This window comes from Apodemus sylvaticus, chromosome 1, assembly GCF_947179515.1.
Source record: "Apodemus sylvaticus chromosome 1, mApoSyl1.1, whole genome shotgun sequence".
Classification (NCBI taxonomy): Eukaryota; Metazoa; Chordata; class Mammalia; order Rodentia; family Muridae; genus Apodemus; species Apodemus sylvaticus.
The window spans coordinates 183283439-183297119 of NC_067472.1; the positions used below are offsets into that span (position 1 = coordinate 183283439).

Sequence of the window (13681 nt, forward strand, 5' to 3'; positions counted from 1 at the left end):
CACTGGGCAGGGAGCCCACTGAGCCTTGACATATGCAGACAGAGGACTCTTCTCACACTGAAGCCCTGACATCTCCATTTTACAGATGAGAAACTGGGGTACAGAAAGGCTCCCTTGTGTACTCGAGGTCTAACTAGTGTGGTGACAGGCAGAATGGAGCCTGGGTGGTCTCTACTTCAGTCCTCAGCGCTACAGCTGCTGTGCAGGGGAAACCTCCAAGATCGGTGACGAGGACGCTCGAGGCCTTGACTCGTTTGCTAGCTTGTTTGGTCTTCCCCCCTCTCTCTTTCCTCTCTCTCTCTCCCCTCTCTCTCTTTATGAGCACATGCTCGCAGGAGCCCTTATATGCACTCAGCTACACAAGAGAACAAAGTCAAATCAAGGGCGTCGTGGCAGTGGAAGCCTTTGAGTGAGCTCAGCCTCTGCATGGCGGGCCTGAGGACTCTGCCCCAAGAGCAAGGCTGACACAGGGACTGCCCAGCCGTGGAGCGAGTGAGTCTCCAGACTTTGGTTTGTAATGGGGTGTGATGTGTAGCTCAGGCCGCCATCCAGCTCCTGATCCTCTGGTCTCACCCAGACAGGTGCTGAGATCACAGGCATGCCCTGCCACACCCAAACCGTCAGCTTTACAGCAAGGGGAGCATCAGCCCCTCCCTCCGAGACTCACCCTATGGATTAAACAGGTTCATGCATAAGGCCCTCGCGTGTGCTTGGCATGCCGGAGGCCGCATTCCGGCTGTGAGCATGCATTTAGCATGCACTCTGACCCCCGGCTTCAGGCTCCCTGAAGTGCATCCTGCTTTTCTCCTCTGCTCAGATTTACTTTTGCTACAAGTGCTTTGTTCTTCCGGGGTCAAGGAATTCACTCTTCCTGGCCTCTGCTCCCGGCTCTTCAGCATGAATGCCCCTGCACCTGCCTTGACACGCCATGGTAGAAAAATAAAATAGGATGCACACCAAGAATTTCAATATATAATTTTCATTCACTATTCCTCTTTCCCCAAGGGGAGAAGAATCATGCCTGTTAAACACCCTTAAAAGCAGGGCAGGTCACCAGGGCCAGGTTGAGTGCTGCAGATGCACGCTGCCCCTTTTCAATTAGAAACAAGAATCCTCTGGCTGCTTTGGCACTGAATACAAAACATAGGTTTTCCTGGTCTGTGCTGGCTCACTGGGGTGAGGTTAATGGACTGTCTTTACTCGACACTTCCTAATAAGATTTCCAGTGCGTCCGTCTGTCTTGGCTCCCGAGGGTACTGTGACGTGGTCCCTGGTACTGTTCAAACTTGGATTGAGATCAGAGACAGCCAGGACGAGGCCCAGTGTTTCACCCAGGCCCACTAAGCTGTTGTTGTGTTTCTAGAAGCCATGTGTCCGTCATGTGTTCCCATAGCACACTTTTTCTTTGGAGCAGAGTAGTCAAGAGTGGGAACCAGACTGTCAGGGTTTGAATCCTAACTGTGCTACCTGCCAAGCTGTGGGACTTGTTCATGTCACTGTGCTTGCCCATTTATGAGATGGGCATCGTGGATGTCCCCCTGTGGGCGGCTGTCAGTGCATACAGGTTAGTTAGTACATTCTTCGTCTGGTTATTAGCCCATCATCCCTTCCCTTCCCTTCCCCAAGAGCATGCAAAGAGAGGTATGTGAGGCTCGTCTTCCCAGCACCTGGTCATACTGTTGTATGTTCCAAGTCAGCGTGTTGCACATGCCCCCCTGACTCTGCTCTAGCCATGCCCCCTTAACCCTGTCAGGAACACTGTGCTTCCAGGTGGATGGACTATCTTTCTGCTTGATGTCTGACGCCCCCCCCCACCCCGCCCCCCCACCCTGCCCCGCCCCATGCTGCTGCATACTGGAATCAGTTGCTCAGCTTACATTTGCGGGGAGACTCGGGGAGAGGCTGGGGGGGACAGGGTTTCACTATGTATGTATATGTGATATATATATGTAGACCAGTTGACCTTGAACTCATATCCGCCTGTGCTGCTGCTCCACCATGCCCAGCCTATCTATAGAGCGTTGGGAAGATCCTCAGGGGCAGTGAGATGGCTTTGAGGATAGCACTTGCTGCTGGTGTCCGATCCTGATGTCCCGAGTTCAGTCCCAGGACCCAAATAATAGGAGAAAACTAATGTCTGCTGTTTCTCCTCTGCCTTCCACACACATGCTCAGCTCTGAATGCCAGAGTTTGCAATTCCTTGGGCCAAGCAGACACCTGTTTCTTCAGGAACCTCTATTAGTGCCTCTAGTGTCCAGCAGGGGGTGAAGACCACTGCCCCAGATAACCATGCCCGGTGCCCTGTGAGCGTTTCCTAGTTGTCCTTCTACTCTGGCACGCAGTGTTGCCATGCCTTAGATCTAGAATGTTCCGTCAGGGCTCACATACTAAAGGCTAGATTCTTAGTCTGCACTACTGTTGGAAGGTGGTAGAGCCTAAAGACTTTGAATGCTGAAGGGCACATCCTTGTAGGGGTACTAGAACCCTCCCCCTCCCTCTCCCCTTCCCCCTTCTCTTCCTCCCTTCCTCCTTCCCTCCCTCCCTCCCTCCATTTCTCCCCGTGCTTGGTCAACTCTGTCCCACCTGCACGCTCTGCTATGATGCTTGGGTTTGCCACAAGCACAGTGGGCGTGGCCAAGCAACCACACAATGGATCAGTGAGCCAAACCCAAACTTCTTTTAGGTTGCTTATTGGGGGGCTGGGGGTTCTCACCAGCACTGGGAAGCTGACCCATTTTCCCTTCCATCGCAGGTCACTGGCCTTATCCGTCAGTTAAGTTACAGCCCCCCTCCTTTACCACGCATTTCCTTCCTTTATAAGGGTGACCGCCCTGAGGAGTGGCCCCATTTCCCTCGTGCCCCTGGCTCCTTTTTGTCCCACTCAGCTGTTTCCTCACACCTATAGCCATGGTTTAGAGGAAGTGCTCAGCAAATAAACAGTATCAAGTACAGGCTAGGGAGCGGTGGTGGACTTGTCTAGAAACCCCAGCACTAGGGAGGCTGAGGCAGGAGGATCAGGAACTCGAGGTCAGCTTGGGCTCCAAGAGACTGTCTCAAAAAAGGGGGTGGAGGGATGCATTGATTCAAACCATGGGTTTCACATGTTCGAAGCTGGAACAGTGAATGCATCAGTCGTGTGACTAGGACAAGTTAACTAAGTGGACACGTTTTAGTGCTTACTTGTTCTGTTTGAGACAGACGCTCACTGTGTAGCCAGTCTAGCTTTAAACTCACAATCCTCCTGCCTCTGCCAGTGAAAGCACAAGGGCTAGCGTGACGTCACTGAGCTCTGTCCTCCGTCTAAGGGCACCAGGGAAGTCTGAACTGTAGTAGGAAGAACACCACGGCTAAAGCTGGCTGTCCACTGAGAAGTCACTGCATCTGAGACCAGGCCTGTGGGCGCAGGGAGCATTGCACTGCTGCAGAGGATCCTCAGCGCTGGAGTGGAAGACTGGAGAGAGAGGAGGGCGGAGGGCCTATAGGAAGGCTGACATGGGCAGTCCCAGCCGTAGCCATTGTGTGTATGTGTGTGTGTGTGTGGGGGGGGTGCCTTTCAACTCAGAGGCAGCAGAAGTAGGTAGGCAGCTGCCTTCTGTGCTGAGTTCTCTGGTGATGCGCCCCACCGGAATCAGTACTGGTAGTTTAACTTGGGCCATCAGCCCAGGCAAAGCTGCTTTGTGCCAGAAGCCAAGGGGACACAAGCAGAGCCATCATGCAGCCTGTGACAGATCCTCAATATGTGTGAGTGCCCTCCCGCATAGTTGGAGTCATTTGTTACTGCAGCAAAGCTTAGCCCATCCTGATTATCCTGAGAAGGGACAGAGATAGGAAGGGTTCTATCTGTGGTGTAAGTGAGTTGCCCCTAGTGACATCATAAGCAGCTGAACAGCAAAATGGTTGGATCTAGAAGTATTTGTCTATCTCTTCGCACAGGGGAAGGTGGAAGCTACGGAGTCCAGCATGTTACCTCTGGTTGCAGGAAAGGTTGGGGCTCAAGACCAAATCAGGGATAAGGGAGCTTGGCTCAGTCAGACATCCTGGCCTCGGGCACACTGCTTCTTCTGTCTGCTCCTGTTTGCTCGTCTGTACGATGGAGGTGGTGAGGAAAGCTGCCTTGTGGAGTCGTGAGGCTTAGCAAAAAGCAGTTAACTAGCGGCAGGTGCTTAGAGAGGAACGTGGCCCACAGGAAGATGGCAGTCCCCACAGCTGCTGCCACACATGCTGCTTCTGCTCGTGCAAGTGTTTGTTCTAACGCCGAAACCTTTCGTGGTAAGAAGTGGAATGGGATCGGCTTCATGCCCAGCCTGATGTGGAGTCTCGAATCATGACAAGTACCCTCTAATTCTAACTTAGCTTCCTTCTCTCACGAATCATTCTCCTCTCATGGCCAAAAGATCGCTGCAGTCTGCAGCTCTAGCATTACGGACAAAGACCTCACTGGTGTTTGTGGACCAGACTGGTTACCTGGTTTGTGCTTGAGCAGAGGACAGAGTCCTGTGGGCAGGCGAGTAGCAGAGACCCACAAAGGAAATCCGGTCTGCTCTTGGGGAAGAGTGAGACACGTCACAGAGAACTGCATGGGGGGTGTTTTTGTGTCTTCCCCTCTATCTGGCCCCAAGCTTGCCGCAGACCCCGTAGCCCACAGAGGACCTCCATTCTGCTCTACTGCCCCTAAGATTTGAGGGCCTCATTGGGAAGATTCACTCCACTTGAGCCCCCAGACTCCACAGGTGACAGTCTGGAAACACGGGCCAAACACTAATTACCTGCTCTTCTAACAGAGCCCCAAACCCCACTGGCCCACAGGCAGTCAGGACAACCACAGTCCAGTTCTGTCTCTTTCCACGTATTCCTTGCAACTAGAATGGCCGCATGACCTCAGCCAATGCTACGGGAGGATTGAGGTCAGACAGATCCTCTAGGAAAATCTCCTATCTGCCTGAGTCTTGGGGGTTCACTGTGAAGCAAGGCCCACCAACTCCTGACCATGAAACAACAAAAGCTGTAAGCCAGCAGCATGCTGCACCTGCAGCAGGAAAGAATGAGATACACCCAATGTCACGGCCCTTTGCTCTACCCAGGACTAGAGCCACCATCCCTGGGCCCTTAATTAGGAAATAATTACATCTTCATTGCCACCTTTGGATGGAGTCTGGTCACATACTGTCTTAAGGTTTTATTACTATAAAGAGACACTGTGACCAAGGCAACTCTAGTAAAAGACGAAATTTGTCCCCAGTTGGGGCTGGCTTACAGTTTCAGATGTTTAGTCCATTATCATCATGGCGGGACCATGGCACATACAGACTGACACAGTGGAGATGAAGCCAAGAGTTCTACGTCTTGATCAAGCAGGAGGCAAGGAGAGACTGTGTTCGCCCTGGGCATAGCTTGAGCATGAGACCTCACAGTCGCCCCCACAGTGGCACAGTTCCTCCAACAAGGCCATCCCTTCCAACGGTGCTCCTTCCTATGGGCCAAGCATTCAAACAACGTGAGTCTATGGGGCTCATACCTGCTCAAACCACCACATTCCACCCCCTGGCCCCCATAGGCCTGTAGCCTTAACATAATGCAAAATATTTAGTCTAGCTTCAAATTCCCCATAGTCTATCACAGTCCTTTCTTTTTTTTTTTTTTGGAATTGGTTTTTCTCAAGACAGGATTTCTCTGTGTAGCCCTGGGGCTGTCCTGGAACTCACTCTGTAGACCAGGCTGGCCTCAAACTCAGAAATCCACCTGCCTCTGCCTCCCAGAGTGCTGGGATTACAGGCGTGCGCCACCACCACCCGGCTATCACAGTCTTAACAATGTTTAAAAGTCCAAAGTTCAAAGTCTCTTCTGAAATTCATGCAGTCTCTTAACTGTAATCCCTTATGAGTTCAAAATCAAAAAACAGATCACATACCTCCACCATATAATGGCACAGGATATATATATATATATATATATATATATATATATATATATATATATATATATATATATATATATATATATATTTCCATTCCAAAAGGCATCATAGTGAGGAAATACTGGACCAAAACAAATTGAAAACCATCTGGGCAAACTCCAGACTCTGCCTCTCCATGTGTGATGTCAAAGCGCTCTTCAGAGCTCCAACTCCTTTCAGCTTTGTTGACTGCAGCACACTTCTCTCTCTCTCTCAGGCTGGTTCCACTCCCAGTTAGCAGCTCTCCTTGGCAGGTATCCCTCAGCTCCGGCATCTCCAACACCCTGGGGTCTCCAAGGCTTCACCTTCACAGCCTCATGCAGTGACCTCTCTGGGCCTCCATGCTGGGACACCCTGCCACAGGCCTGGCCTCAGCATCTTTCCTTTGTCATGGGGGAGATGCCATAAACCCCTCTCTTCTAGTCTTGACTCTAAAGCCAGAACCACGTGACCAAAGCTGCCAAGTTCTGTTTGCCGCTGGGGCTGGAACATGGCCTCCCTGTTAAATTACACCTTGACCAGCTTTCTGATTTTGATGGTTAACTTCACTGCCTAAGCTTGGCTGTTCTGGAAGAAGCTCTGTAGACCAGACTGGCCTTGAATTTAGAGATCTGCTGCCTCTGTCTCCTGAGTGCTGGAATTAAAGATGTGTACCACCACACCCAGACCTAAGCTTTTCTTTAATTCCCTTTCACAAAGTAGAAGCTTAGCTGGGTGAGATCTTGCCCTGAGGTTTCTACTCCCTTAATTCCATTTAATATTTCTTAACACAGGATTTAACTCCATTCCATTTCCTGGTGCCCCTTTAATCATTGAACCATACATTTTGTATTTTTCCTTGCTTAGCTGGCTCCATTTCATCAAAACTCTCTTCATAAGAATGAACTGCAGAACAGAGTCTATACTAGGTTGTTTTGAGATTTCCTTTACTATTACAATTAATCTAATCTCTTTACCTTTGCCTCTGGTAGACTCTTTGACAAGAGAAAAAAGCAGCCACGTTCCTCACCAAAATATCACATGAATGATCTTTAGGCATAATACTAAATCCTCCTCTGAAACCTCTTGAGCCAAGCCCCCCACAGTTCAAATCACTCTTAGCCCCACCACTGTCTTCCATGTTCCTGCTAGGATGGCCCATTAACCCCCACGTAACGCATCCCACTGCTTTCTTATTCCAAAGTCCCCAAATCCACGATTCTCCAAGCAAAAACATGGTCAGGCCTATCACAACAATACCTCACTCCTGGTACCAATTTTTATCTCCGTGTTTTATGGCTGTCAAGAGAAACCATGACCAAGGCAACTCTTGTAAAGGACAACATTTAATTGGGACTAGCTTACAATATCCAGGTTTAGTCCAAGATCATCAAGGCAGGAACCATGACAGCATACAGGCCAACATGGAGCTAGAGATAGAACCAAGAGTTGTACATCTTGATCTGGCAGGTAACAAGGAGAGACTGTGTGTCACACTGGGCATAGCTTGATCATATGAGACCTCAGAACCTGCCCCCACAGTGACACACTTCCTCTGATAAGGTCATACCTCCTAATAATGCCTCTCCCTATGGGCCAAGCATTCAAATGCCTGAGTCTATGGGGCCATACCTACTCAAACCACCATACTTTCCATCCAGTGGGTCCTGCTGACTCTTAGCCACTGCCTTTCTCTTCTGCCTTGGCTGACCCTGGGGCAGTCCAGCCTTTCCTCTACTGGTGTGTGATCCTGGTAATCCCAGTCAGACTGTCAGTGAGAAACTCACAGAACCTCTGGGAGGCCAGGGGAGCACCAGCCAGAGGGAACCAGAGTCCCCAGGAAAAGCTAAGTCTATATCCCTGCTACTGAGTGACACTCTGTAGGCCCAGATGCACTGTGATTTGAGATGCATCTCCTCCTCTACCCCAAATTGAGCAGAACCTGCCCTTTCATAATGGGGAGTGCGGGGCATAAAGTCTCTTCAGAGCTTCTCGGAAGAATGGGAGTACAAATGGAGTCCACAATGCTTGGGACCAGAAATCAGCAGGGGAAGTTTCCATTTGTAGCATCATATTGGCAATTAAATCTTGGAAAGAAGGAAGGAAAGCCTTGAACTTCATATCCTCACAGCCTCTGCCTCTCAAGGCTAGGATTGATGTGTGTCACTATGCCCATGTGACACTTAAAATGATTCAGATTTTCAAGTTTGGGATGATGCGCCTGGAAGGGCAATGGCGACAGAGAAACAGGAATTTCCTGCTTCCCAGTGAGATTGGGATACTGTCAGTTGCTGGTCCACAGCACACCATAGTGGGAGTCATATTCTCAGGCATACACCATACTTCTCTCCTGATTGGATTCCCCACTGGGAAGACCTAGGAGGTTTGGGGGGTTTGTTGTTTGTTTGTTTGTTTTGCATGGGACACACTCAGCATGCTCCAGAGGCTGTGGGAACTACTCAGCTCAGGACAGCACAGAGAGACCCAGTTGCATGCCTGGGGAGATGTGGGCAGAGCCACAGGCCTGTAGAATATCTGTGTGTGTTTACAGCAAGGTTCGATTAAAAGTGTCCATAGAACTAGAAGCCAAATACAATCAGGAGAGCCCATCCGATGGGAGGTACACACCACAGCAAGGCAGGTTCCCTGCTGAGCCATCAGTGTGCCCAGTGTGCCACCATCAGAGGAAACAAATCTGCCTCTGTGCAGTACAAGGGCCACACAGCTCTTCACTAAGCACAGCTCTGCTCTAGCCATCCTGGGAAGCATCCCTGCATGCCTGACCTGATGGTTTACTAGTCAGTTCATAAGCGGATATGAACATCTCCATCTTGTGGGACCTACCAGTCACCAGAGGCTGCAACCCAGCCTCCCTCCTCATGTCCAGCTCACCTTTGACTTTGTGAGTTCATATTGCAGTTCCTCAGTTATGCTCCTGTCTTGGGGTGTCTGTAGCTGTGATAAAGCACGATGGCCAGACAACTTGGTGGGGGGGAGGGCGGGTTTATTTCATTCACAGTTAACAGTTCATTACCAAAACCAGTGACGGCAGGAACTCAAGCAAGGCAGGATCTTGGGGTGCTGCTTATCAGCCTGCTCCCCATGGCTTGCTCAGCATACTCTGTAGACACTAAGACCACCAGCCCAGGGGTAGCACCACCTACGATGGACTGGGTCCTCCCCATTGATCACTAAAAAATGCCCCGTAGGCTTGCCCACAGCCAGATTTATTGGAGGTATTTTCTTGAGGCTCCCTCCTCTCTAATGACTTAGGTTGTATCAAGTTGACACAAAACTAGCCAGGCATGTTGGAACACACCTATAGCCCAGTATTCCTGCAGTCCCAGAACTCCAGAGGTTACTGAGGCAGGAGCATCACAAGTTCAAGGCAAGCCTGGGCTTCATGTGAAAACCTGTCTTTAAAAAGAAGAGAAATGGAGGCCTGGTTGTGGCTCAGCAGTTGCGTGCCTGTGTAGCACCGGCAAGGCTCTGGGCAGCAGAAGCGAAGGGTCCATTAACAGACAGGAAGCACATGCCTGTGGTCCCAAAAGCACACAGCGGAGTACCCTGAGGAGCCAAGCCTGCCTGCCTTTTCTCGTGGTGCCAGGGCCCACCAATGTCGTCCATTCACACGGGGTAGGAAGCCATTTGTGAATTAGGGGCGGGGGAATGGGAAGCAGGGAAGATGGCTGTGACGGAGTGGGGGAGGCAGGAAGAGCATCCGCCAGAGCACTAAAGACCTTGTCTGGCTCCTTAACAACTCAACAAAAGACCCTTTGAGATGACAGATCAGGACCTGGGCGCACAGATTATAGCAGACTAATAAAGAATTCCCATGAACTCTGGTGGATATGAAGTGAGATCATGGTGGGTTCCTTTTGTTTTTTTTTAAGACCTCGTCTATTGGGCTAGAGAGATGGCTCAATGGTTAAGAGCACTGACTGCTCTTCCAGAGGTCCTGAGTTCAATTCCCAGCAACCACATGGCAGCTCACAACCGCCTATAATGAGATCTAATGTCCTCTTCTGGTTTGTCTGAAGACGGCTACAGTGTATTCACATACATAAAATAAATAAATCTTTTTCTTGTTTTTTTAAAGACTTCACCTACGAGAGATGTGAACCGTAAAGTGTTTGTAGATGAATGTCTCGTGGCTGGTGGCATAGCTGAGTGCCAGGGCGCTTGCCTGGCATGCACAGGCTTTGGGTTCACTCCCCAGGACCAGCGAATGGCGAAACAGGGATGGCGGGGTGCTGATGGTGCTGGAGCTGGCGGTGCAGACCCAACACTGTCCTTCCTCCGCTTTTAACACCATCAGACACTGTTGCCAAGCACAAGGCTGTCCCCCGTCATCCCATCACTCAGTCGGCAGGAGGCAGGGGAATCTCTGCAGGTTCAAGCTAGGTAGCAGGACCTTGTCTGAGAAAGAAATGAGGAGAGAGCAGGCAGACAGACTCCACAATAATGAGCCTTCCCGTGCGTAAAGCAGTGTCCGCCGTCTTAAAAGCCACATTCCCTGCCTCTGGGAATGCTGAGAGAGTGGACTGCTCACACCTCACCTCTCCCTTTTCTCCTCTTGCAGCATGTCGGGGAAGCCGACTCCACCGCCCCCAGGCCGTGGCCTGCAGCCTCTGCTCTCTCTGCCCCTCTGAGCCACTGCATCTGGAGCCCCTGGATGATCCCTGCCTCCTGAGGCTGCAACTGAGCTGCTGTCCACAGAGATGGTGAAGAACTGGACTCTGCAGGCTCACCACCTTCAAGTGCACTTCCGGGGGCCGACACCCTTTGTCCCAGGACTGGCAGGCCTGAACAATGGCTGAGGGCCAGGGGACCCCATAGAGTTGCACCTCAAGCTCCAGGGGCAGCAGCACTCCAGCGCCCAAGGACTATGACCACCTATCGGCCTCTTCCTAATGATGGCGTGGACCTGGCCTCCAGCTGTGGGGCCAGGGGCACCGAGATCCTCCCCGGGCCCCACCCTGGGGACTACACTCCCATGGGATTCTGGGCCCAGAATGGCAGCATGTCCCAACCTCTCGGTGAGGGCCCAGCCACCGCCACTACCCGCCCTAGCCCCACCACCCCTGCCATGCCCAAGATGGGTGTGCGCGCCAGAGTGGCTGACTGGCCACCCAAGCGAGATGCCCTTAGAGAACAAAGCAATCCCAGCCCCTCACAGGACACAGATGGTGTGAAGACCACCAAAGTAGCCCATTCCATGAGGAGCCTGCAGAACGGACAGCTCCCCTCCAGCACCCCAGTTTCCTCGGGATCCAGAGCCTTCCATCGACTGTCCAGGAGAAGGTCCAAAGATGTGGAATTCCAGGATGGGTGGCCCCGGTCCCCTGGCCGGGCCTTCCTCCCACTGCGACATCGGAGCAGCAGCGAGATCACCCTCAGCGAGTGTGATGTAGAGGAGCCGGGAGACCCAAGGGGGACCCGGCACCCCGGGGTGCTGCCCCTCTTCCGAGAGTATGGCAGCACGTCCTCCATTGACGTGCAGGGCGTGCCAGAGCAGAGTTTCTTTGACATCCTCAATGAGTTCCGCAGCGAGCAGCCAGAGGCTCGGGGCTCCCAGAACCTCAGTGAGCTCCTGCGGGTGGATCCGGGCGCCCTCCCAGGGGGCAGCTGTGGAACCAAGGGAGACCCCCGCAATGGCCAGCCCACCAAAGATAGTTTCCAGAGTCTACAGCCTCTCAAGGAGAAGGAGAAGACCCGGAAGAAACCCGTGCGGGGCCTGGGCAGCGGGGACACTGTGGACTCGTCCATCTTCAGGAAACTGAGGAGCAGTAAACCCGAGGGGGAGGTGGGGCGGCCTCTGGGGGAGACAGAGGAGGGCCGAAGCCCCCCAGAAGCCAGCAGACCATGGGTCTGCCAGAAGAGCTTTGCCCATTTTGACGTGCAGAGCATGCTATTTGACCTCAATGAGGCAGCTGCCAACAGGGTGTCGGTGGCCCAGAGGCGCAACACCACCACAGGGGCCTCAGCGGCTTCAGCTGCCTCGGCCATGGTGACGCTCGCGGCCTCGCGGGCCCACAGCCTGGGGACCCTGGACCCGGCCTTCACCAGCACAGAGGACTTGAACTGCAAAGAGAACCTGGAGCAGGACCTGGGGGACGACAATAGCAACGACCTGCTGCTCAGCTGCCCGCACTTCCGCAACGAGCTCGGCGGGGAGTGCGAGCGGAACGTCAGCTTCTCCCGGGCCTCCGTGGGCTCCCCGGGGGGCGGCGGTGAGGCCCACACGGCCGAGCCCGCCCTGAGCACCCACCGGACAAATGCCAGCATCTCGGTGCTGGAGGTGCCCAAGGAGCAGCAGAGGACACAGAGCCGGCCCAGGCAGTACAGCATCGAGCACGTGGACCTGGGCGCGCGCTACTACCAGGACTACTTTGTGGGCAAAGGTGATGAGTGGCCGGGCCCCTGCTTGTCTTTGGGACATACCCAGTCTCGTACTCTTCTGACACCACCCCATTGCTAGTGGTGCCTGGGGGAACAGAGGAAGCGACAACCTGGCACCCAGCCCCAGTTTCAGGCCCCAGCACCACCAAACAATAATTCTTGTCAAATGTAGTAGATGGCAGCTAGGGCTTCCACAGGGCTCAGGGAGGTCTCTGGAGTTAGGCCGTAGCTTGGAGTGTCTGTCTGCTGATAGCTTATTGACTTGGTGACACATTTCACTCCAAGACTTGTCTCCTGGGGCACAGGGTTGATTGTAGCGGATCCCATACCCCACCCAGAATGGCACTGAGATGGACGGCGAAGGGAGGGGTGAAGTAGGTGGTCTAGATCCCAGTCAATGGGATGGAGGCCTCGAGGCTCCAGAGCAGTAGCATGGGATCCTAAGGCGAACCGTGCCTGAGGGGTGAAAGGACTGCTCCATGTTGGTTTTTTAAGACTCACCGAGGAGCCAGATACGGTAGCGTACGTCAAGTCCAACACTCAGGAGGCCGAGGCAGCTGCATCTTCAGTGTGAGGTAGACCTGAGCTACAGTAGTAAGACCCTGCCTCAGAAAGGGGAGGAAGTAGGGGGGTGGGGCAGATAGTCATTTCCTGCCAGACATGGCGATGCACAGGTGAATCCCAGTATTGAGGCTGAGGCAGGAGGATTTCCAGTGTGAGGCCAGAGCACTTTCAAAGACAGCACAAAATAATATAGTAGGACCTTGTTTATTCCCCACATTTTTTAAAGTAGCCTTTCTAAATTGACTTCTCTGTAGCCACAGAGGCTTATTGTTAACTTAATATTTATTGAGCACAGACCATCTACTGGGATTTCTGAGATGCTGGGCATTGTATGTAGGCGGAAAAGCCAACAGCAGCTTGGTAGCGTCCTCAGGGGTAAACTCCCACCTGTGGAGTACAGTGCACGGGGCTGTTCTCATTAGTTTGCAACCGTTATTTTGGGTTAGCCTTAGATTCACCCAGGAGCCTCTGAAAACAGTGACTGTCAGTTAAATATACAAGATACCAGGGTGAGGACCAGAAGCAGATATCTGTTGTGGTTTTGAATTTTTGCCGATAGTATCATAAAGACATTGAACCAGAATCATGCAGGCTGCTGGCAGGGTGCTGCCACAGTCTTAACAACACCAACAGCAAAACAGTGGGGTTGGATATCAGAAAGAACTGCTTCCTGGTAGAATTCTCAGTGGCTTGTCTAGGGAAAAAGGGAGAGCAGAAACCTGCCTCCTTGGCTTAATGATGACTGTAACCCATGGCATTTCCGTTATTTGGGTCTGTAGACGT

General features: G+C 52.3%; 1 protein-coding gene across 1 annotated transcript in view; it reads left to right on the forward strand.

The window, feature by feature from the left end:
- Nucleotides 1-13681, forward strand: part of Sipa1l3 (signal induced proliferation associated 1 like 3) — a 197181-nt gene that overhangs the window by 108127 nt on the left and 75373 nt on the right. The window contains 1 exon segment of the mRNA XM_052199676.1: nucleotides 10515-12336. Within this exon segment, the coding sequence (XP_052055636.1) occupies nucleotides 10821-12336 (1516 nt within the window). The 5' untranslated portion in view covers nucleotides 10515-10820.